At 40.2% G+C, this 26,218-nt stretch overlaps 1 protein-coding gene across 2 annotated transcripts in view; it reads left to right on the plus strand.

Moving 5' to 3' along the window:
• TCERG1L (transcription elongation regulator 1 like) overlaps positions 1-25,664 on the plus strand; it is a 162,439-nt gene extending 136,775 nt beyond the window's left edge. Inside the window, exons 9-13 of one of the 2 annotated variants that reach the window (XM_083505975.1) lie at positions 8,437-8,503; positions 12,581-12,710; positions 14,927-15,016; positions 21,358-21,476; positions 24,610-25,664. In XM_083505975.1, the coding sequence (XP_083362101.1) occupies positions 8,437-8,503; positions 12,581-12,710; positions 14,927-15,016; positions 21,358-21,476; positions 24,610-24,766 (563 nt within the window). In that variant the 3' untranslated portion in view covers positions 24,767-25,664. Of the gene's footprint in view, positions 1-8,433; positions 8,504-12,580; positions 12,711-14,926; positions 15,017-21,357; positions 21,477-24,609 lie in introns of both variants that reach the window. The other variant, XM_083505974.1, reaches the window with a different exon arrangement.
• The last annotated feature ends 554 nt before the right edge of the window (positions 25,665-26,218 follow it).

Here is a 26,218-nt window from a genome sequence, read left to right on the forward strand (position 1 = left end):
CATAGTAATCCATCTGAACTGACTGGCCGCAGCACTTTGGGGTTTCAGGCAGGGATCTTGCCCAAAGTCCCCTGGGGATCTTCTGGCTGCAAGGCATGTACTCTGCTATACTACCATGATTATTTATTAAACTTCTATACAGGTGGCAACCATTTTAGATGAGTCCAATTGACATGCGATCGTTGATGTGTGGGTCCTTTGGGACCTGGAAGGAGGCAGAACTGGGGTGGAACAGAGGTGGGGCAGGGTGGAATGGGGAAAGGCATGCTTATACGTGTTCTGTTGATGCAAGCGGGAGCCGGGAACAGAACTCCCATGCGAAATGGTTGCCGCCTGTACCATCATCTTCATCTGTGGAGCTCAGGGCAGTTTACAATATAAGCACAGAAATGCACAATGTAGTAACAAACAACTACAATGCTACCCCACAGTTTAAAAGGCCATAGATTGTTTAATTAGCCAAAGACTACTAATGAGCTAAAGCTTTCCCCAAAGACACTATCCATAGATCAGAAGAAGAAAAGTCATTTTATATTACGTTCTTATATATCTGTTTGCTATTTTTATTATTTCTTATGATGATTGATATGAAATCACTCATATTAATCCCACACGGAGATGCTATAACAAATGGGGTCATTTATGTGCAGCTATGCTGGCTTAAGTGAGGTATACCCGCAGTGACATTAGAACAATATATTTCAATCCCCTTTAGAACATTAATTGAAATCATGAAAATATGTCGTTTCTGGAGGGTATTTGAAACAGCAATAACCAGGATTGATACTGTTTCTAGTATGAATATTTTATCAAAGTCAAGGTATGAAATAACGATAAGTAACTTTATTGTAGATATATAGAATATTTAATGTAACAGCAATGCTCGTGCAAAATCTCTGATCATTTATGTTTCAACAGTTGTTTCAAGAACAAAGTTCTTAATTCGTTGTGTCTGATGATGACATAAGTGGTGAACTCAAATTGTTGCTTATTACTTTGTTGTTTAGTCGTTTAGTCGTGTCCGACTCTTTGTGACCCCATGGACCAGAGCATGCCAGGCACTCCTGTCTTCCACTGCCTCCCGCAGTTTGGTCAGACTGCTTATTACTAGTTATGCTCATAATGAAATTCAATATACAGGTAGTAACAGAGTTCTGTCAAACATGGGCTTCTCCATTTTCTTCAACATCGTCATAAAAAATATCCCCACTGCACCACCCTCAGAGAATGCAAACTCCCCCCCCCCAAAAAAAAACCACATTCAAGATAACCTTTATGGAGCTGTTTGTGTGCACTGTAGCTAGGCCTACCATGTCAGAAAACCAAACATTCTGGCAACAGGTTGGGTGCAAAGCATATTAGACATAAAGCCTTGGCATGGAATTGCCAAGGGGACCACATTCTAGCAGGGAGGGCACTGACAATAGCCCAGGACCTGCTCCAGTGAGAGCTGACAATAGGGCTTGGAGTTAAGATCTTGGGGCTTGGTGCTGGTCATGGATGGAAGCAAGAGATGAAGATCAACTGGGAATTGATGGTTCAGAGCAGAACCAAGTGGGTCCAGAACTGAAGGTGTATGTATAGCAATATATAAATAAATAAGCATAGTTGGTGGGGGGAAAGAAATGGCTCTGTCTTATGTTTTTCTTGAAATAAAGCAGGGGGATATAACCATGCCATTTTCCCATGGCAACTGCAGCTAAAGTTCTTATTAGTATATTCATAACAAAGATAAGGCCAGAAAAATGGTCAGTGCACAAGATAAACGGCCCAAATAAACTACATTTTAAGTGTCCCATTGAACTGAATTGTGGTGTTATTACAACTTTAATTAGACTGCCGCAGTGGACAAAAGTGAGACTAACCATAGTTATCAGAACATTATAGGTTAATAGCATCTCTTCCTGCATGAAATCAAATGTGCTTGAAATGAATGCATGAATGAAAATAATTAAAAAGATTGCACATTTGTGTAACAATTTATGCTCACTGATATTCATGAAGGTGTCATAAGCTCATTTCATGGGTGTGCATTATGCTTTTCAATGCAATGCATCTCACATTCTGTTCCTTCTAAAAAGAAGGGTTACGGATCAGAAATGAAACGCAAGACCTCTGCCTGAGACCCTGAAGAACTGCTGCCAGTCAAAACAGACAATACTGGGGAAGGTGGGGGTGAAAGTCCACTTTAGACTTGTCTTCCTGCTTGCTTATGTGCTACTCATTCATAGAATTGTAGTGTTGGATGGGCCCATGTAAGCCATCTAGTTCAACCCTCTGATTCAGAAGATTCAGAGCTAGAGATCCCTAGGCCCTGCTAGATCCTCTAATTCCCCTCAAGAATTCCCTAATTCCCAATAATCCAATCCAATCCAATCCAATCCAAATAACTTTATTGTACTAGCCATTGGCCATGACAAATCTGAATCAACAATAAATACAAGCAAAAGGGGTGTCACACCACAAATGATAGTCTTACAGTTCACTGCTATATTGTCCAGGGTCTTCTTTCTGATCTTTTTGGCTGCCAAAACAAAAAGGTTGACTTTTATGAGTCTTAGGAGTAATCTTATTATGAGGAATTAAGTGGCATCCAGTGGAAACACTCAACCTCCTGGTCTACCTAATGGTTCACCTTCATTGGCTAAGGAGTGGTAACCTCATACTAGCATAACCTTCTATAATTGACTTTTCAAAGTCTTGCCTTTGCTGGTCCATCTCAGATTTTGCTTGGTTCATGTCTCTAGGGTTAGGCGGACACCCTTTCCCAATCATGATGGATTTTGATTGTCCCTCCCCCTTTAAGAGGCAGGCCTAGGAGGTGCCTTTAATACTTTTTACCTATTGGTTGAATAGGGACAATAGGAGTGGTTTCTCCAGAATTGGGAAGCCTACTGACCATGCAGCCACAGCCATGTGGAACTTTGTGAAATGGGCTTGAACAAAAGCTCTTTTGAATTCTGTGTAGTTTTTGCACTAGATGCTTTCCAAACTGGACATGGTCTGAAAGCATATGAGGCTACCACTTTGCTTATGTTAAGCAGAACATGTGCATGTTCTGTGAATTCCATGATGGGGGGGGGAAGATGTAAGTGTAAGAAAGTATGTTATCTGGCTAAGCAATCTTGTCTTTTGTTGCAGGGTTTTCCTTGTAAATTGTTGACTCTGTCTCCATAATAAGAAGCCACCTTTTTAAAGAAATGCTGTGTCTAATCAGGCATCAGTATTTCACCCACGTTTTAGGAAAGAGGCTTCTCGAGATTGCTTGCTTACATGCTTTTCTGAAAAGGCTCCACTTTTTTTTGGAACTCTCTGTCCAAGGCTGCCTATATATCCCTGACAGAATTAAAGATAGACAGGTGGCAGCTGTTGAGAAAGAGCCTTTGCTAACAGATTAAAAAGCTGATTGGGCTTGGGCTGAGTGATTTGTTCCTGGGAATTTAACAGCAGAAACAAGTAGAAATGGTATAATAATTCCATTGATAGAATACGGGGTAGGGAGGAATCAGTGTGCTGAGGCAATTATCCTCATGGTCAAATTGACCTTTTACCTTAACACCACATCTGAAGCATTTTTACTTGGATGTTGAAGTGCAATTGATTCCAAATGTGCTGAACACTTGACCCCATCTGCACTATACATTGAAAGCACTATGATACCACTGTAACAGCTATAGTCTCTATCAAAGTGTATGTGCCAGTTCCTAGGGGCTGACACAGTTTCACCCCCATACTGTTTTTGAGGAGACCTGGTTCCCTCAATGTTCAGAGGGTGTTCAGCAACACCCCCTGGCTCCTCAAGATGATGCAAACATGACATCAGGATGCTGCGTGATGTCACATGCATGACATCAGGATGGCGCATTGGGCCCCCTCAATCAACTGGAGAAAATGGCACCTCTCCCTCTAAGCATCCTGGGAACTATAGCTTGTTAAGGGTGCCAAGAGTTGTTAGGAGACCCCTATTCCATTCACAGAGCTACAATTTCCAGAATTCCCTGGGAAGAGGACTTGGTTGTTCAATCATTCATGTAATTGTAGCTCTGTGCAAGGAACAGGAGTCTCCTAACATCTTTCAGCAGCCTTAGCAAACTATAGGTGCCAAGATTCTTTGTGGGAAGCCATGACTGTTTACAGTTGTAGAATACTGGTTTAAATGTATATTTCAGATGGAGCTCTCATTCACTCATTGGGGCTCACACAGGAGAACTCCCCAGTGGATTGTGCTCTGGAGAGAGCTAGAAACTTAGGAATTAATGAAATGGTTTTCCTCTTGTACAAATTCTCATTCAGCGTCCCTATAACTCAACTGGGGTTAAAGTGGACTTGTGTCCTAACCTAAAGTTTCAGATGCTTTTCATTTCCCTTTGTCATTCTTCTTTATCAGTTTCACTTTTATGTGAACTCAGTAGAATCTAATAGCTTGATCTGGCACCAAGTCAGCTTCAGCATTAATAAACACATTTATGGCCAATTTAACAATACAGTCTTGCCCTATCCTTTTCGGGAATAGATCTTGCATTTGGTTTTGAATAAAGTATAGAGCTGACCCTTGTGTATATTTCTTGTATTGCTGTTAGTCATTGTGTTTCCCAGCTCTGTTTACTTCCAGAAAGTGGATGGTTTTGGTGCCTTTTTTGAAACTGCTTGCTTTCCATATGCTCTTTATCCAAGCTATCTATTCTCACACAGAGACAAATAACTTTAAAGTCTATCCCTGTGTCGATTTTTCTAGTCAGCTCAGAGAGGCCTATGGGGTGATAAAAGGTTTTAGAGATGTTCCATCTCAGATGCCTGCTAACTTGTGACAGCTTAACTCAGATATGTCTTCCTAACAGGTTCTTCTGTGGCTTAAAATCACTTAAAGAACTTGTGTCTTCTTTAAGAGAAAGATAATACTTTGTTTGCACTACTGATTCCTAATGGTTACATATATACTCTTTTGATAAGCATCAAGTATGGTATTACATATTTTATTATAGGTTAGGTCTATTTTTGTTTCAAGAAGGTTGAAAGTCCATCAGCAGAATGCTTAGACAAATTTGTAGACGATAAGGCTATCAATGGTTACTTGTTATGATGGCTGCACATAACCTCTAGTATCAGATGCTCTAAGCCTCTCAGTGCCAGTTGCTAAGGATTGCAAGTGGGAGAAGGCTATTGCGCTCATGTCATGAATACGGGCTTCCCATAGACACCTGGCTAGCCACTGAAGGAACAGAATGCTGGCTTTTTGGTCGTGCTTTCAACCGGACTACCTATACAGTATGGGGCATGCTGGGTGGCTGTGGGAAGGGTATGCAGCTGCTCCCTTAAACATGCTGGCCCAGTTCAGAGAGGGAGAGGAGTATCATCAGAACTAGAACGATCTCTGTTAGAAGGCTGTAGGGATTAATTTTACCTAGTTTTTCAGCTACTGGGAAATTGCTGCTAAAATAATCCCAGGCAGAATGTATGCAGATAACTTCAGTGAAGTGTGCACTCTTGAGGAGTGTCCATGGTTCCACACCTGGGCCACATTCAGTCTCTTGCATGCCTCGACCTCCCTCAACAGAACAGGTTGCATGTTATCTTATTATTGGTATTGTGAGCACCAGCCAGTGAAGCTGTGCAGGTGGGGACCCTGTTGTTCTCCTGGCTTCACAATATTGTGGGTTGTTGGCAGTTGCCAAGAAAAACAGGTGGGAAGAAAGTCACAGGGCGCTCAGAGGTGTGGTGTGTCACAGCAGGAGCATCAGATTGATGCTGCCTTTCACAGTGCCAAGTTGCCCACACTTCCCCCCTCCAAGTGACCCACCCATATGCTGTCTCACCAGTCCCTACTGGGTACTAATAGTACCCAGCTTTACTGTGCATTTATGTGTGCCTTGTTATACAGCATTCATATCTGATTCCTCACAAATTACTATGTTGTCAAGCAGAGTGGATATAACTGCAGTGCTACTCATGCATGTCAGATTTTTGCCGCACCCACATGAAAATGCCAGCCTGTATTTCTTTTCTCATTCAATCAGGTTTTCCCCTTTCCAGGGAAAATTCAATAAACAAAACTCTCCCCCCCAAATCATTTTGCCAGTGTCCTGTTTGCAATACCCGAATGACCCATTTGCGATGTTACGGTTCCATCTGGAAGCACCCTTGGTCTTCAGCCATTGCAGTATTATAGCAAATTGTCCTGGGGTAGTAAGAAATGTAATTTTGTTCAGTTTGGTTTTATGTGGGCATGTGTGTTCCTTGATTCATTTCTTTAGCAGCCTGCTTCGGAAAATTGATATACAATGTGACCAAGACTCTGAACTAAAATAGAACAATTCACTTCCTATTTTCTGACAGAAGGGGTTGAACCTGTAAGAGTGAGTTTAGCATAGCACAGAATACAGCATTAAGGGCAAAATGACTGAAATAAAGTGTGAGCATAGACCTTAAAGTCACATTTCCTGACTCTGATTTAATAAATCACATGTGTAGCAGCTGGGGCTGAGGGTAAAAAACAAACAAACTTGGAGTCCTGCCAGTCAGCTGAATATTCCACCCAAACAGCTGATTGCCAATATTTCAATGTTTAAAGGAGGCTTGTGTGTATGTGTGGACTTGACTGCTAGTTCAGGGAATTATTGCAGTCTAAGCAGGAATAGTCATATGGAAGCCTGTTTTCTTGCCTATAAAAGAGATTACTAAGAGGTGATATGATAGCAATCTTCAAATACTTGAATGGCTGCCATATAGATGATGGGGCAAATTCCTCATTTATTTAAAAGCATTTCTGAAATATTTTGTATTTAAAAATCTCTAAGCGGTGTACAGAAATGCAACATGAAAAGAGGGAAGCACTACTGTAAAGACAGAGATGCAACCTAAAAACTATTATCATAAAACCAGGTAAAAATGGGAAATCAGTAAAAACAGGGTCCAATATTATAGCTCAGGAAAAACTTAGGCAAAAAGATGACTCATCAAGTTGAGAGAAATAACTGTTGGCTGATGCTTCATGTTTGACAGGGGGAAGGGCATTCTATAATGCAGGGGCAATGTTGGAAAATGCCCTTTTTGAGTCACCACCCTGTGGTATTGTATAGGGTGTGGTGCCACGAATAAAAATTCACCATAAGTGTTCTAAACTCTATTCAGGGACAGACAGTCTTTCAGCTAACCTGGTCCCAAGTTGCTCCAGGCTTTAGAGTAACAAGACCTTGAACATGGCCTGATAGCTGCATTGAACCAGCACAGTTGGAATATGCGATGCCTGGGTGTTTCACTCAACAACCTGACTGACAACCTTTTCTGCTGCTCCAGAGAGTTGAAAGCATTTGGGTTCAGATTTGCAAGAAATTGGACTTTATGTTGAAACAATGAAGAAGAACTTCCTGGTGGTACTATCTGTTGGATGGTAGAACTGTCTGCCTCTAAAGATGGTAGGCTATTATTTGTTAGAGGTTTTTAAGAAGCAGCTGGAGTGTCCACCTTTTAGGGACAGCATCACAATGTATTCCATGTGTCCACAAAGAGTAGATGACCTTTGAGGGCCCTTGCGCCTATAGATGCAGTCCCTAGTTGGATTGGGGAGAACACTTTTATTTTAAAGTTCTCTTACACACTTAATTGTAATTACTCCATGACTCCCTCTCTCATCATAGACCAGCCTCATATTTAAATATTCAAAATGGAGGGCATATAGGAGTATTTCACCCTTCCCCTCAATAAAAGTGTGCTGCTTATCAGAAATCATGTTGACTTTAGAAGACACACTAGAAATTGCAAGCCACACTGAGTTTGTCTCCAGTTCATTTTTATTCAGAGTGTGGTGCTCTATATGCAGAAAAGATAAAGTGCTTCAGAATTGCAGAAATAGATAATGGGATCATAAACATCACACTTCTTCTGAAAAACAGCCACATCCCACTGTAATTTGTTAGACAATATCTATGCCAAAACAGGAATCGATCATTTCTTTGGGCTATCCTCTAAATTTGAGAGACAGTAATGTCTGCATGTTTTTGATTGCAATACGGTGTGTCAAGTTTAATGACAGAGAAGCTTTATAGTTCCCCTACATTTGAGTAAGAATACCACCGACACTTCTGGCAGAAAGGAGCTTCTATCAAATTTTTCAACTTGTCAGCAATAAAATGAACATATTTTTCTTTTTATTTATTATCCAAATGTGAAATGACAACCTTTCATTTTAAAAAAGTAGTATTAAATAAAATGTGTGAAGATCAAAACAAGAAATTGCCATATGTTGTTGTTCTAAAATCATTCTAAATCTATCAGGAACTCTAGTGTTCTAAGGTAACTCCAAACTGCCAGATAAATGGGCACATCTTTAGAAACTGAATAGACTTTAGGAAAAGCTAAAGCTAAACAATTATTAGCTGATTAATCTAATGTAAAGTTTGTAATTTGTCTAACTCCTTTTTTTTTTTTTACTTTTAGCAGATAAAAGTGATGGCTCTTATGCAGAAGATTTAAATGATGATCACAGTACTAAAACAAAGAGAAATAAGTAAGTAATATTTTTTCTGACATGAGATCCAGGAAGTAACCTTTGCTGAAAATGCCAAAATGGACTTTGACTATATGAAGAATTTCAAGTCCTTATTTTAAATTTAAATTATTTTAATTAAAATTAATCCCAACCATAGCAGAGGTGTTTATCTGCATGGATTAAGGGAGGAATTCAACAAAGTTTTACTCAGAGTAGAGCTGTTGAAATTATTAGAGCTAACTTGGTCATGTTCATTAATTTCAGTGGGCTTACTCTGCAGAGAACTTAACTGAAAGCCATCCTAAACTTTCCTCTGCAGCTTAGTTTCTAAACTGTGCCCACAGAATATCTGACTAGTAAAAATTTTAATGGACTTTTGTATTTTATTTGTTTGCTTATTAAATTTTTATGCCACCCTTCATCCAAGGCAGTTTACAATATAAATGCAATTTGTTGAAACAGTATCCTGGCCAAATCAGGAATAGAACTTGTTCTTTGGGGGTAATACATTTTTGAGAAAAATAATAGCTGTATGAATCATACTACATTTTGATATGCAGTGGTACCTTGGGTTACATACGCTTCAGGTTACAGACTCCGCTAACCTAGAAATAGTAATATTTATTTGTATCCCGCCCTCCCTGGCCAAAGCCGAGCTCAGAGCGGCTAACATCATATAAATAAGACAATATGCATAATACAAGCGATCAATGAATTAAGATACATCCCACAATTAATTCAACCAATTAAAATTAAAACTGAACAAGTGGCAATCTTCACGTTAAAACTGGAAGCTGTTAATACTGTCCAAGACCGACTGTTTCCACTGATATTATAAGGACCTATAAGCAGGCTGGGAACCTCCTTCATTCTTGTTCTTATACGAAGAGAAATGAGTCAGGCTGAACCCTGACCAAAGGTCTGGTTGAACAGCTCTGTCTTGCAGGCCCTGCGGAAAGATGTCAAATCTCGCAGGGCCCTAGTCTCTTAATAATAAACCTTTATTTGTATCCCGCCCTCCCCGACCAAAACTGGGCTCAGGGCGGCTAACATCAAATATATCACATTGGTATAAAATCAAACAATATTTAAATTACCTCCTAAAAACAAGCCAGGATCAAATTAAAATATAATTCGATGGTTTTCCACAGGATTAGGGTTGGGAACAGTAATGCTCACCATTATTTGCGTCATTTTTAATTAACCGTACTAAAAAAGAGGCAGCCAGAGAGCATCTTCGTTAATGAAGTAGCTTTCTGGGTTTCCACCCATTTCTCTGGAAATAAAAATTATTTTTGGTTACCAGAAATTGGACTGGAAGCTTTATAGATCATATTACAGAATAGGATAATTTCAGGAGAATGAGAATGGCTAATATAATATTGAAGTCACTATTATATGAAGAGTGACAATTTGATGCCTTTGGAGCTACTAACATCATGCAATACCCATTTTAGTATAATTTAAGAGTGAATTTGTATAATGCAATTATTGATGGCAAGGAAAATAATGTTAGGACTCATATTGCTTTACTGGGTAATGGAATTTATTAGCTGAAAGATTTTAACATTTCCCATTTCGGCTGAACCATTTAGAACCTTTCGAGAATAAAATCATGCTTATGTCCAATGGCTAAAAGTTTCTAATCAGGTGCAAATGTAGTTAGTTGATTTCAGCTTGGTTTTGTCAGAGAGAATAATCTCTTTTCTGAAAGTTTCTACAACAGATATTACTGGAACTACAATATATTTAAACCACTGATTGTGTAGCAAGAATGCCAGAATAATGTTAATCCATGTCCCTTATAGTTTTGTTCCCCATGCTAGAGACTAAGATGCAGTCAGGTGAATAGGTAAAGGTAAGGTAAAGGACCCTGGAGGGTTAAGTCCAGTCCAATTCGACTATGAGGTGCAGCACTCATCTCCACTTTTAGGGCGAGGGAGCCAGCGTTTGTCCATAGACAGGTTTTCCAGGTCATGCGGCTGGCATGACTAAACCGCTTCTGGCACACGGAACACTGTGATGGAAATCAGAGCACATGGAAACACGGTTTACCTTCCCACCACAGCGGTACCTATTTTTCTACTTGCACTGGTGTGCTTTCAAACTGCTAGGTTGGCAGGAGCTGGGACAAAGCAATGGGAGCTTACCCCATCGTGCGGATTTGAACTGCTGACCTTATGATCGGCAAGCCCAAGAGGCTTGGTGGTTTAGACCACAGCGCCACCCGTGCTGAATAATGTATCTCTTGAGCATGTGAGCATCTCCATTTATTTCACTGGGGGAACTTCTGTAGGGGCTTCTTCAGTGCTGAGATGGCAGAGTTCCAATATGCCCAAGGAACTAGCCCTTATAATTTACATAGCACACTTATAATAAAACTAGCAACCATTTTAGTCACCCTGCAAACAAATCTTGCACATTGTAGATGGCATGAAATACAATGGGTTGCCAGTTGTCTCTGGTTAGCACTGAACAAGCCAGGTCCTGTTAGCCCTTTTGTTAATCTACTGCTGTGTAGGAAGTGACAGATAGAAAGTATTTTAGAAGGGAAAGTTAGTGGTTCTTGCTTGTAATGGCTTGGTGGGAATACATAGGCAAGCAATTAACAAGTGTTAAAACACTGTTTCCTTTCCTGAGTAAGCTTATAGTAAGCACAGTGGGTAATATAAGAAACTGTTTGTAAAAAGAGATAACAAATATTTATCACTTCACTGACTTTAAAGCCCTATCACATCTAAGTAGGAAATGTATAAATGTAAATATCTTGAGAAGATGCATCATTCAAAAGGGGCTCAGAATAAGACATCTTTGCGTGGTGAGTTCCCACCCACCCCAGTGGAAATAATGACACATGACACAATCATTAAGATTAATGGGCTAAATAAGGCCACAAATGTATTGGTTACTGGTGATGAGCGGTATTGGCTTAGGCATTGGTCCTAACCGACTATATCCGACTTCAGCCCGTCCGCTTGAAGTCCGGGAAGGGTTAACCACCAGTAGGGGGAGTCCTGCTGATGCACATCAACTAAGAACTCCCTCGGAGTGACCGCTAGGCCCTCACCTCCCCAGGCTTTGGACAGGGCCACGCCCCCCAGAATCCTTTATCGGACTACTCTTCAATATGTGGGACAGGTGATGGCGCTACCTCCCCTCTTCCATCTACAGAACAATACCAATGCCTAACTGCCAATACCAAGAAAGTTGTGATGATTTGCAACGAGGTAGGTGAAAACCAAGTGGCTGGTGCCAATTTTCCAAGTGGAAAAATTCCTACCAGGCCCCTCAACAGCGACCAACCAAGGTCCATAGCAAGGTCAAGGAACAAAAACCTTATAGGGCAGTAGGGTGGGGAAAGCAGGAACAGCTGACTGGCAGCAAAGAGGGAGATCCCCGGCCTCGTCCTGCCTTAAATAGGGCAGGCCATGCCCCCTGAGCCAGCCGATTGACTGACCAGGGGATGACATGGCCGGGAATCCCCCCAATTGCGCAGGTGCTGGGCTCCAGCCACCGCGCCCGTGCTGGGGCCATGAAGCCCTCAACCTCACCTCCTCCGTGGGGCGGAGGTGGCTTTCCCACAAATCAAAATCTGGTGCCACATCACTTCAGAGCTTTCCCCTAGTTTAGAAGTTGAGAACACACTCTATCCTAAATGGAGCAAGGTAGGAGTTTTTCTTCAGATAAAGCTGAACATCCAAGTAAGGACTATCCCCCAGTAAAACAGTCCTAACAGTGTGCCATCTGAACTCTCAGCTCCAATAAAGGCATCCTTTATGGAGCCTCTCTCAGCCTTGTGCCCTCAAGATGTTTTGAACTATAATTTCACTCAGCCCCTTCCAGCATGGTTGATGAGAACTGTAGCTCAAAATGTTTGGAGGGCACCAGGTTGGGAAAGTCTGTTTTAATGCCTCTAAAGAATGAGGTGAAGAACACGCTAGCAGCATATCTTTAAACTTAGACAAAAATAAGTTAATACAAGAACACTCTGTGCAACAAGTTGCTGCTTTTATTTTTCTAGTTCCTGCTGAGTTTTTAAAGATAATTGAGCGTTAAAAATTTATTCCATCCTGCATATTACTTGCATTATTTAAGACTGGAAGATCCTGAGAACGCTGGGCTAGAGAAGGTCGAAGAGAAAAACGTGAAAGCCTCTGAAGATCAGATTATACTTCCATTGGAAGAACGTATTACCCATTTCAGAGATATGCTTCTGGAAAGAGGGGTAAGAAATAAGGTTGGACTGGCTTGATTCCAGCAGATTATGAGAACACAATATAAACTCAAGATTTGTAACAGTATGTTGCAACCATCTCATGATTCCTACCGCTTCTATAAATGCTTTTTAATATTGCTTTCCTATCAACATTTATCACTGTTGAATGATGTTACGTTGCTTCCATTTGCTGTACAAAAGGCTACGTGATGTAAAGGACACGATATAAATGTAATCTGTGCCCAGAGAGCTTATAATCTTTCTTATTGCCTGATTTTAGGTCTTTGAATAACAGTTCAGGTACCCAATGGAAACATGTTTAATTACATTCCATTACACACAAAACCGTCTCTGACTTAGACTTGATCTAACTAATTCCACATCCCATGGTTGACATGTTTCTAATGATATGATTCTAAGATTCAGGTAGGTAGCCGTGTTGGTCTGACGCAGTCAAAATAAATAAATAAAAATTGTCCACTAGCACCTTAGAGACCAACTACCAGTAAGTAGGACTAATTACAGTCATCAACAGGTTTACCATACCCACTGAGTCAATCACCCATCTCCTACTACCCTCCTGAGAAAAACCCCACCCTCCCACTATATATAAGGGTCTGGTGACTTCTGTTTCAGTGTATCTGAAGAAATGTGTATGCACACGAAAACTTATACCCAGAACTTAGTTGGTCTCTAAGGTGCTACCGGACAATTTTTTAATGATTCTAAGAGTATTTTCTATTCATTGTGAAGAAGCGCATTGAATAGGACAGGTTAGAACAGAATAATCCAATCCATTACGGGACATAAATATCTGAAAATTGTTCTTATTTCTACCAACTTTTTCAGTGGAAATGATAAAGTTTTGTTAGGTTTAACACTTTGGGTGTTAAATCATGGTGTCTTGCCTATGAAACAGACTTATGCTTATCTAAACATTCCCTTTCTCTACAGGGCTGGGGAACCCCCTGGAGAGAAATTGGGGACGCAAGGGAAGGGGAGGAAAGGGAGTATTGTTGTATTTGCTGGCACAATCATGGATCTTTCACACAAGCCTTCAGCCTAAAGAGCAATGATCTCCTATAGGAGATTCCCAACATGTTTGACCTAAGTTTCTCCCCTGATTGGAAGGCCAATTAGAGCAAGATTCAATATCAACATAGTCTATTTGGCTTCCCTAAGACTGCCCCAGTACCTGTTTTATGTTATACTGGCTCACATTGTATTCTGATGTTGGCAGATAGGTACAAATATGGAGACAGACAAAAGGGGACCATTATTACAGAGTGAGACCAGAAGGACGCAGCCATGAAAGAGCTACATGTGTCTCATAACTATGCAAGCAAGATCCAGTGAAGCATCTAGCCCAATGAAGAGTTCTGGAGAACTCTAAAGTTTATTCACTGTTTTATGACACTTTGGTTTCAGTAAGGCTTTGCCCTACTGTAGATTTGGTTTGTGTTTTGTTTTTATGGACCCCAACTGCTAAAGAATAAGCAAAGCAGGATGAATTACATGCATGAATTACCTAATGAGGAACAATTACTTTCTTTAGTAATTTTATACAGGTTTATGTGAACCAATAAGTTTTGGATGATTAATCAGTATATAAATCCTGTTAAATAAAAATAGTGAGCTAGCTCATCCCAGTTTCTACTCAGCCTAAGCCTGATCTGAAAGCTGATTCAAATAGATCTATCATCATCATGATTTGCATCTGCTTTTATTAGTCACTTCTGGAAAACTGACCCACAGCAACTTACAAAACCTATCAGTAACAAGTATTTAGAGGACCATTACAAAAGAAGAAAACTTGAAAGCTGAATGAAATGAATTTGAGGAATAAGATAATTTCTGAATTAAAATTCCTGGTTAAAAGAGTAGGTGAAGGACACCATGAAACAGTTATAGTTGTGTCATATTGATTTCTGATCTGTTTCCTATGGTATTGATCATTCCTTCAAACATGTTGGTTTTTTTGCTGTTCTTCATTCCTGCATCATACATTTTCCATTCTGTTCTCACAGCCAGTTCTCCTCTTAATCCCAGTTCCCTTGATTAAGATTTATTCTGTTTCTTGAATAAGTTAGGTCATGGCAAATGCTGTAGCTTGTGGCATTCTTGCAGTGTTCTGTTTTCTCACTCAGAAATTGAATTTACAGGCAGGTTAGTTCCAAAACCTTCAGAAAATTGTTTATATATCTTCCATTCATATCTTCCTTCAGGTCTCTGCATTTTCCACATGGGAAAAAGAGTTACACAAAATAGTATTTGATCCACGTTATCTCCTACTTAACTCAGAAGAACGCAAACAGGTGAGTTTAAAGTTTTATAACAATGCATGCCTCCCCCGACAGTTCAGAGTGCTTAAGCCAATTCACATTACTCTTTTAAAGAACATGACATACCTGAAATAACTATGGTATAAAAATGGGCATCAGAAAACAAATGGGTCCTTGTTTCCATGTTGTAAACATAAACTGAGGGAAATGGGCGATGAATATCTTTCAGAAAGAGGCAAACTGAAAATATAAGCAGACATGCAAAGGAAAGTTGAAACAGGGAAGTCCATCCATTTCTGTGGAATTCATGATGGACAAAAGATAAACAGTTGGCTAGTTTCAATCTTTGATCTACTGAATTAGTGCATCATTCCTCATACTTTACCTGCCATGGACATTCTACATATCCTTCAACTGTCCCAGGAAAACTGGGATATCCCCTTTTTTATGTGACAGCATGGCAGCCATTTTGGGTGCTGCAATCTTGCACTGGAAAAACACTTTTGGGGGGGGCACGATCTTGCATGGGTCACATGACTCATGCGAGAATGTGGTGCTGGAAGACAGTCTCCTGGTTGTTCAACTTGGGTATGCATTCTAGTCTTTTCTACTAAATAAATTCTGATTCACGCTAGCTTCTATAAGTCCAAGCCAGTATAGGCCTTATTCTGTGCCAACAAGAAAAATAATGAGGGCATCACACTATTTCCTTATGATTCAAAGGACTATTGCAATGTTTAAGGTTAGCAAAGCAGCCACATTTTGTACTTTAGGTCACTATTATAGCCGAAACAAATAGATAAGCAGTCCTTTAAATTATATCACTTCCTGGTGATCAGAATCTCCAGTTTACAAATGATGTGAACTGCCCTGAGATTTGTGGATGAAGGGCGGCACCATTTGGTGCCACCTCAATAGAGCTGTACACTTCTGTTGCTGGGCTCCATTGAAAATGGCTTCTCCATGAGAGCCAGGAAGTGACCTTTCCAGGCAACAGAACGACTCTTCTTTTCTTATCTGTGCGGCTGCGATCTCCTGGGTGATGCAGACACCATTAGGCAGTTGAATGTGCATGCATACTTCATCCATTTCCTTCCCACGCAGCCCCGGATGCTGGTAACCCATTCAATGCCACTGAGTGGAGACCCCCGTCTACCTTTGAAGCTCCCAGTGTAATTAAAAATTGATGGTGCAGAAGTTCAAAATCCTAAAAGGAACCCCCATGAATTTAGGAGGCTTCCTGCTTCACACCTTTGACCTCAAACTCATGAGGAGACTGAGCACCTTGCATAGTGATCATGTTGGGGTGACCCATATCTAAAATGTGTTTGCTTTTAGCAAAGAATGGCTACCATTTTTAGGGTAAAATTATAATTGGGAATTTGAAACTGTAACCTAACAATGCACTTAGAAGACGGTTTTATACAGCAAGGGGAACACTGTATTCTGTTTCAGTGATTTAAGCAAGGGCACAGTCTAGACCGTGCCTAGTCAATCAAGCTTTATTGCGCCTTTCATTTATCAAGCATGTACATGATATAGTAAAATTGCTTAATGAACAGTCGATAAAGCTTATACTATAGATATTAGCTTTGAAACATTGGTGACATGGGTCTCATTTGTGGAATATATTACGTACTCAAGGAAAATGACTATGAAAAGCAATTTTCAGTTCTTCTTTATATAGAAGATTAAAATTGTGTTCCTACTAGTAAAAGAGGGTAATCAAATTGCAGAGAAGGAAATTTTATGAAGTGTTAAAAATGTCCTCCTTTTGGTCAACTGGAAAGATTAACATTTATTGCAGGATTGATCATCTCACCTTTAGCAACTCTTCGTATAAATAAGCACTACACAAGTTAAAATTAGAGACAGGTGAAAGCTAGAACACTAGATTTTGTGGCTAAACCTTCATGCCTGAATTAGGATGCAAAATATTTGTGGGTTGTTCAGAGCCATAGTTGTGTTCCATTAGAATGTGGGTGAGAGGTGGCCTCCTACTAAGTCTATTGACACATTATGCAGAATTATGCATAATGCACATTATGCATTAGAATTCTGACATTCTAATTGATGCTCTGGATTGCAGGTAGAAGAGAATCTTTTTCAAACATATCTTGAGCTACAAGGGAACACAGAGCTGCAGTTATTTTTGCTTAGCCCGCTACCTTTGATGTTATGGTGATTCTCTGGGTCCCTTATCTGATGAAAGTGAACCTCTGCAGTGGGAGCCTTTTGTATCAGGGCTCCAAATCATGCAAGGAGTCTCCACAGATACAACAGACTCCCTGTTGATGCAGTTCACCATCTTACCACATGGGAGGGGCCTAGAGAATGTGTGCAACCTCAGCATGGGGCTAAATAACCTTGGGGACAGGACTAAACCCTGCTACATCCAGGCTCCCACTTAGCTCAATAATACTTGATTAAACCGATTATATTTAAAAATGAAAAACTATTTGGCAAATTATGTGTTGTATTATTGATGTGGCCTCTTCCCCTAAGTAGATAAGGGCTTTGAAAAGGGCAGGTTTATCACTTCGTCTATTGGAAGGGCCTGTCGATGAACAGAGAAAGGTCTGTTCTCATATTATCTCTCCGTTGTATGAAAGGCCAGCGAGTCAGATGTTGAACTTTCGCAAGAATTTGTTTGCTAACGGAGCAAATAACTAGGCGCAGCTCCCTTGAGACTATATGAGGAATGGGCTTCTTTTGATTAAATTCAAATCCCCATGCTGCATTGCCGTTTCGCAATTATTTATTGATCGTTATGTCCCAACAGATGGCTTTCCTCTCTGCCCACAATGAAGCTACATTCCCGACAGCAAAATATTCAACAAATGAGTGGATTTGGGGTCTAGAAATAGCATTGCATTTAGGGGCTCGGGTGCTGGGATAATGAGCCACTTATCAATTTTAACTTAATGTGGTCATCTATTTTTGACCTCATGGAAAGCTCTTTCCTGTAACTATTAAAGTGGGCCCCTTATCATATTATTCTTTGGCAGTCTCAAGAACAGTCAAAAGGAAAGTACATTGATGTGGTGTTGTTTTTTAAAAAAGAACCTGAGATGGGTTCAGTAAAAATAATTAAAAGACATCCTTGCTCTACTAACAGAAAATAGTTCGTTTATTGCTGTTCTCAGAAGAGAATGGCTATGATCCAGCTGTGCATGCATGGCCCTGGCAAAGAAGCATAGATATGCCAATAAGGCAGGGAGAGCTGACTGGGGGAAGTCCAAAATTACCACCACCCCATTCCTAAAGTGTTAATCAGTACAGGTGCAATTTATTTGCAAGTCTAAATGTGCATCATAGCTGCTGGATTGGGAAATCACATACATGTTTCCATGTGCAGTTTCCATGTGCAGATAGGGATACTTGGACTGAAGCCTGCTTCCATTTGCCCATTACCCGTAGTTGGATGGGGAGGAGGACATCATTTGTTGGTATGAAATATAAAAATAGGCTATTCTAAATCAGTTGAGTTGAGCTACATTTCTGTAATTCCCATTCAGCACATGCTCTTTTCTCCCTAAAATATGCACCATATGATGAGCACATGTGCCTGCTTTATACCAAGTCAGATCATTGGTCCATGCAGCTTAGCATTGTCTACAGTGGCTGGCAGCAGGTTTCCAACTTTTCAGGCAGAAACCTTTCTCAGCTTTACCTGGATGCCGGGGACTGAACCTGGGATCTTCTGCATGGAAAATATGAGCTCTGCTGCTCATCTGTGGTAGCTCCCAGTCAAGATAGAATCTAAGTGCCAGCCCTCAAATTACTCCACTTGCAAATGTGCTCACTTGAGTCACTTCAATGAATCTTGCAATGAGCCTTCTAGACCAATGGTTTTTTCAATTTGTTATGCCAGTGCATGAATCAAGCAAGTCATGAATCATGGTGCTGCAATTAACCAGAAAACTGCTTCGTTAGCCTTCGGCCCATGGTTCACGCCCAACAGTCTACTGTTATTTAACATCTAATTAGTTACAACATTCAGCTACATGCCATACCATACATGGATGGTGACTCCAGTCCTGCCCAAAGAGCCTCGGGTTTACATTTGTTAGAACAACCATCAAGCTACTTCCTCTCCAATCTTTCCGCAGAAAGCCAGTTACCCTAGAACTAAGTGGATCAGAATTGGATTGTGAATTGAACTTTCTCTTGTTTTATTGGTATTTCATCTCATCTCACAGATCAATTACTGTGAAAAGGTCACAGCAGATTAACAATGATTACTCTACAGATGTAAAAGAAATGATATCGTGAGCCTTGGGGAACATACACTAGGAGTACTAAGGCACACAGAAGTAAAATTGTCTTTGTGAAGCAATTTCCCTTTGCAGGCAGATATTACCTGTCAAATCAATTACTATTAGGTCCCATCAAAAAGTATAGCATTGCTTCATTTACATGCCTACCAGCAATTTGCCAAACTCCCTTTATGAACTTATGAAACAGAACCAAACATTAGTTCATTGAGCCAACCAGCAACAGTTATTTGCTGTATGATCCAACCAGCAACAGTTATTTAAGGCCTCCTGCAGAGTTTCCCCCTAAAGTCTGACACCTAGATCCTCTTGATTAGAACTGCTGGGAACTGAACTAGGGGTGTGTGATGTCAGCAACAGTTTTGTTGCTCTATTCATTTTCATGATGGAAAACTTCCATTTGCTTTCTCATAGTGTTGGTTCTTTTTTGCCATTCCAATTTCTGTTGATTCCCATTGATTCCAACGAGAGAACCAGATTCTCTTCCACTGTCAGTAACTTCCATATTTTATATCATTATTTTGCCCCAAAACACAGGCTAAGAAAATAACATCAGATTATCAGAGTGTAATGAGGGGAGCATGTTGTTGCATTCAGTCCCTGCTTGTGGGCTTCCCATAGGCAACTAATTAGGCATGGTGAGAACAGGATGCCAAGCTAGATGAGCCACTGACCTGATGCAGCAAAATCTTCATATGTTCAAGCGTTCTTATGATGGCTACAGAATAAGCCAGTTCCCCACCTCCTGCTTTCCCCTAGCACTCCATCCATTGAAACAAGAAGAAAACAGCAAAGATGACACCAAATGGCACCAAATCCATAGCTTCACATTTTGAGTTGCTTGCACATTGGGGTTCAGCTTGTAACAAATGGACTAAAAAGATCTCATTCATCCATTTAAAAAACAAGCTTGTTCCCAATGCACACCCTAAACTGAACTCAGGACCTCGTCCAACCTGAATTCAACTGCTGAACCACAAACTTTGTCTTGAAACCTTCCCTGATTAAACTCCCAGAAGCTGTTGTGAAATCCCTGGAGTTAGAACAAACAATTTCAAGAGTTGATTCAGATGTTGCTGATCAGTGGTATAGTGGAGGGGGAATGTAAATGTGTGCAGCTCTGGGACATTTTCCAAAGGAAAAGGAAAGATGACATCACACCAACAGCTAGTGCCTTGCAAGATTGTTTGCATTTCTAATCAAAAGATAAAGGTTGTGTTTCAGACAACTAGATCAGACACCCCCAACCTGCGGCCCTCTAGATGTTTTGGCCTACAACTCCCATGATCCCTAGCTAACAGGACCAGTGGTCAGGAATGATGGGAATTGTAGTCCAAAACATCTGGAGGGCCAAAGGTTGGGGGTGCCTGAACTAGATGAAGATAAAAAAATTCCTTCCAGTAGCACCTTAAAGACCAACTAAGTTAGTTCTTGGTATGAGCTTTCGTGTGCATGCACACTTCTTCAGATACACACTTCTTCAGATACTCATACCAAGAACTAACTTAGTTGGTCTTTAAGGTGCTACTGGAAGGAATTTTTTTATTTTGACTATGGCAGACCAACACGGCTACCTATCTACTAGATGAAGATGTTTTGTTAGAGCTCAATGTGAGTTACTGGTTGAGCTAATGAAGTCAAAAGTAAGCTGCACTGAGGCTAGCTCACTCTCAGGACACTGCATAGGACTGTAGTCATGCTAATAACAATACATTGGTTATTATACTATATACTGTTGCTTTTTGGTGTGGGTGTATGGGTGGGTGCAGATTAAAACAACTCTCCATAGACAAAATTGAATGAGGTTCTCATGCAATGGTTTCTCTTTGAAACACTTTCATGTTAGTCCCCATTCTCCAATGATTGAAAGGAGATGTGCTTCAGAACCATGCTTTGTTTGTAGAACAGGAATGGTTAAGCTGCGCACTCTGACGTCTATCAGGCTAGTGGTCAGCAGTGACAGGAGTTGTTGTCCTGCAACATCTGAAGGACCACAGGTTCACCACCCTTGTTCTAGAAGCCAATATGAACTTCACCAACCAACTTAGCAAATTTAATAATGTGTAACTTTATTCTTATTATTATTCTCCACCTAAGATATTTGAACAGTTTGTCAAGACCAGAATAAGAGAAGAATACAAGGAAAAGAAAAATAAGTTACTGCTAGCCAAAGAAGAGTTTAAGAAGCTTCTGGAGGAATCTAAATTATCACCACGGTATGGAACTATTTTCTGCATTGATCTTATTTAAGAATCTTAGACACTGACTAGAATTGGGTTATGCTTGTTTTGCCTAGAAATCTATGCAGTGCTGAATGTGAATATTGTTGTTTCAAATTTGAAGCACTAGATACAATGCAGCAAGCCCTGTAACTCCAGGCAGATCTGAGGAAGCCCCATTATAGTTTAAAGTTTTTGCACAGTAGCTGTGCTTAGTGCACCTTGAACTAGAAGCTAAGGTGTGGTTAAGGATGAGGAGAAATTTGATTCAATTCACATTTATAGGCAAACTTCAAAACTTTTATGGCGAACTGCATCTGAAACCTCAAAATCCTGTTATATGGTGCCCACTATAGCCCCTCTGGACTAGATCACATGTCCTGAGCCATTTCATAAGGAAGGGCCCTAGCTCAGTGGTAGAGCATCTGTCTTGCATGCAGAATGTCCCAATTTCAATCCCCAACATCTCCAGGTAGGAGTGGGGAGACCTGTCTGAGACCCTGGAGAGCTACTTCCAGGCAGTGAAAAAAAGCTAACTGGACCAATGAGCTCAACTCAGTCTCGGGCAGCTTCCTATGTTCTTTCCCACGACTTCATTCATAGGCCATTAAATTCTGCTGGTGGGTGCCATTTTGTGGTAGCCATCTTTCCCCCCAAAATATCTCCCAGATGTTCACCTGCCAACTGGAACTGTGTGGGTGTTCCAGTAAGCTGTACCTCTCCCCAAATTCAGGCTGAACTTTTGACAACCTTGAAATGTCAGTTCAGTGCTAGTCTTCACCAATTCTCCTTTCCTTCAGTTCTCAACTCAACCATGCAGGAAGATCGAAACTTTATAGCCAGTAGCATCTCTATAGATTATGTACATGAGGTGTATATTTTATATTAGATGTAGTTTTTGATGTCCATAGTCGCAAAATGTTCATATATTGGTGCACTAAGTATCAGAGCCAATGTGCTGATTGAGATCTTCATAGTCATATGTTAAATTTGATGGTTTGATCCGTAGCTTTTATCATATCATACTAAACAACTTGTTAAAAATCCATTGCAGTAGTTCATTATGCTTTTGACTAAGGAACCCAATTGCAGATGTGATTAGTGCTTGCAGTGTGTATAAGTACAAGAGTGTGTTTATAATGCAAAATCAGTAAAGCGTTTCCTTTGCCGGCCTTTTGAGAAAACCCAAATTATTTCCACATAAGAATTTATCATCAGTACTGTACAATAAATGTAAGATTTTGAATGGTTGCTTACTTGCTTCTCCTAAGCTGTTTTCCATAAAAGCTGTTGAGAATCCCTTCGTGAAAAAATGTGATTCTCTTAACGGAATTTGCAAATCATCAAGATAGATTCTTTATGATAATGAAGCTTCATATTACAAATATAGAGAATAAAACATGAAGGTTGTCTCTTAACTAGCATTTTAAAGAATTGTGCATGCCGTCAGATACCGATATAAACAATATAGTTGCAGCTTCTGTTGATAGTATGAGTAAAAGTATTCCTTTGACAATCTAACAGAAAACACTCCAGAATAATGTGATAGCTAGACAAGAATGGCAGGAGCAGATTTGTGTTCATTTTATAAGAACAAAACTCTCTGGGAGCTGCTGCAGTATTTATGGTCACTGCACCTACCCCAGGATTAAAGTGATAAGAGTTAACTAGGGGCTCAACTTCATGAAAAGCAACATAGGGGTTCTGCACAAACACAATCACCTCTGTGGGTTCTGTCTCTGTGTGCCCTGTACCTATTCTGCCCTGAGCCTGAAGCAATTAGCTTCAATCCTATATAGCACAGCTTTTGCAGCCCCAGGCACAGTGAAGCCACGAGCAGGTGGAGGCTGTACATAACAGCAATGGCAGTAAAACAGGACAGCAGTATTGGGGTGTAAACAGGCCACAGTTTTATTGATTACAGATATGAACAGGTTTTGGTGTAGGCGTTGGGTATGTATCCTGAAATCAACCAGTCCGACTGCTGGTTGATGGTTGACCAAGGTTAAGGGCTGTCCCACATGCATCAAACCAGCGCAACCTGCCACAGTCACTGTTTGGGGTGCTATGGCCCATCAGCCCCCAACAAGGACAAGGAGCCCCTCCCCCAGGATCTCACTAAGGGGATACTCTGATAGTGTGGAGCAGGGTAGGGCCACTCCCTGTCCAGTGAGCCAACCCAGTGCCTTATCCACCAGTAAGTTGTGACAATTGCTATGAAGGTGGCAAGGCCTTCAGACAGACCCAATTAATCTGCTGGCAAATTCCTCCCTGGCTCCGAATATGGCAGCCAAAGAACTTCCATTGCAAGGTCTCCCATAAAGGTCTCCCACTTATACTCCCTCAGGGAACACACAGACACATAAAATAAAGGAGGGTGGGGAATCCAAAGAGAACTAAGACTGAAGCTCAGGCGTGGCTAGCTTTCATAGCCAGGGAGCAGATCACAGGAAAGATCTTAATACAAAATTAAACCTTTTGGAACACAAATATAAGCGAATATTTCAGTTTCCATATGTTAAAATCACACTAATGTATATTTAATCGAGCAAATTCCCCATTCATCTATGCTAGATTTATGCCTCTGATTTGTTCCTTCTAAGGGTCCATGGCAATAAAATAAAATAAATAGATCCAATCCCCATTCCTCAGTTTGGAGTCAAAAGGCATTTCATTAAATGGAGTCTGACAAAAGTCTTCGCCTTGTAAATTTTTATAGTGTTGTTAACTCCAGCTAAAATTATGTGGGTCACATCCTTTCGATTGGCAGGCTGAAGCTAAAGAAGAATTTACATTCTTAATTTTTGAGAATCCTATCCAATTACTGTGGATGGTCCACAGTGAACTAATTATTAATCAAGCTTCCTGCAATCGATAAGTATGTCTACATTCTGCAGAATGAAAATAATGGCTTGGGATGAGAAGTTGGGTAGATCAATGAGACTTCAACATTTTGGCTTTCGCATTTCTACTTCCAACATTACTGACAATGACAAGACACATTAAGAATGAGTTCAATGCAGAAAGGTGAACATATAATGAAGGGCCAAAGAATTAGAATATATATATTGACAAACAAAGAGCTTTGTGAAAATGTAGCTTATGTTGGTTTCCCCCACCTGCTCCCCAGGACAACATTTAAGGAATTTGCAGAGAAATATGGCACAGATCAGCGGTTTCGGCTTGTTCAGAAGAAGAAAGACCAGGAGCATTTTTTCAACCAATTCATACTTATCCTTAAAAAGAGAGACAAAGAGAACAGGATACGGCTACGGAAAATGAGATAAAAAGGAGACATGCAGAAAAGAACGCAAGTCAAATACTGTGGCATCTACAGCGGAAGAAATGAATGGCATGCATTTTGTGTCACCGTTTTGAGTTTTGGATCCGAGCAATTTAGAGGAAAGCCAGACAACCCAAATTGCCATCTGTGCACAGAGGAAGGTTCGGTGCAAGTATGTCCAAGACTGTTGTGCAGGAATCTGTAGGATACTTCATTCTCAGAGACTTAATGTTTCATATTGAAGCTCTCTTTTGTACAACATTCAAGTTTGATGCATTTCTAATTACCATGATATGTCAGTCCCTTAATTGTTTTAATTATGCAAATTACTTGTAATATACACAAATTCTAAATCCGATGTGATTTGTAATTAAGCAGAAGCAGATGCCATCCATAATGATCTCAATACTTTTTTTTCCTTTAACCATTTAAGAAAAAATATCTACGGCTGTACTCCTATGCATCCTTACTTGGAAGTATGGAACCGTTGAGCTCCCTGGACCTTACTTCCTAGTAAAGGCGCTTAGGAATCTGCTGCACAGCAATGTTTGGGCAGCTTTGTACATTAAACATCAATGGTCCCAAGGTTCAGTGGTACTGAGGATATCATTACTCAATGTTCATAGGTCTAAGTCTAGTTTTATGGGTAGTAGTAGTAATAAGGTATTAATTGTTAACCATAGTGAAGAGTGTGAAAATCTTGGCACCTTTCCCCATAGAACAATGTATAAATCTTTTTTTAAAAAAACAAGAAAAGAAATGGCTTTGTAAGTAAATTATTCTGGATGGTGCTCCAAGCACACTGAACAGCGCAGCACTTCTCTATTAAAAAGCTACTATAAAGAAGTTATTTTGTAAATCCATCCTACTAATATTTGAGTTATTTTTACTGTATGCAAAGAGTTTGCATGAGATTAGTCTCATCTTTGTATAAACAAATATTTTAACTTTTTTTTAATTAATAAATATTTTAAGACTACCGGGTGACTTTGTTTTCTCTACGTACCACAGTCACAAGTTTGCAGTACAAATGAACTGCAAACAAGATGGAGCCTTTTCAAGTTTCACTGCTGTAAACATTCCCAAATAGGAAGGAGAAGGAAAGCTTGTAAGTATTGTGGGTAAATAATATACTAATGAGCTCCATAGCATATTGTGAAGAAAGCAATCTTTTCCCTGTGAACTGAAGCATCATTCTGTAACCATGTGCTTAGATCTCGTTTCACCAGCTAAAGCAAAACAGCTTCTGTAGTTGTTTCTTCCTCTTTCTTTGAAGAAATAAGCTTTTCTCTGTCACAAAAGGACAGAGCTGTTTTCTCTGCTCAAAACAAGCACCACATGAGGAGAGAGAATATACTTAGCTTTAAAGAGCATTAGCAGAAAAGGTGGTTGTACATCCAAGGAAGATCCGACTGTAAAGACTGGCGTTTCAGGTGGTGTTTTGTTTCTATCAAAA

The sequence above is a fragment of the Podarcis liolepis genome (assembly GCF_965112155.1).
Source record: "Podarcis liolepis genome assembly, chromosome: 5".
Classification (NCBI taxonomy): domain Eukaryota; kingdom Metazoa; phylum Chordata; class Lepidosauria; order Squamata; family Lacertidae; genus Podarcis; species Podarcis liolepis.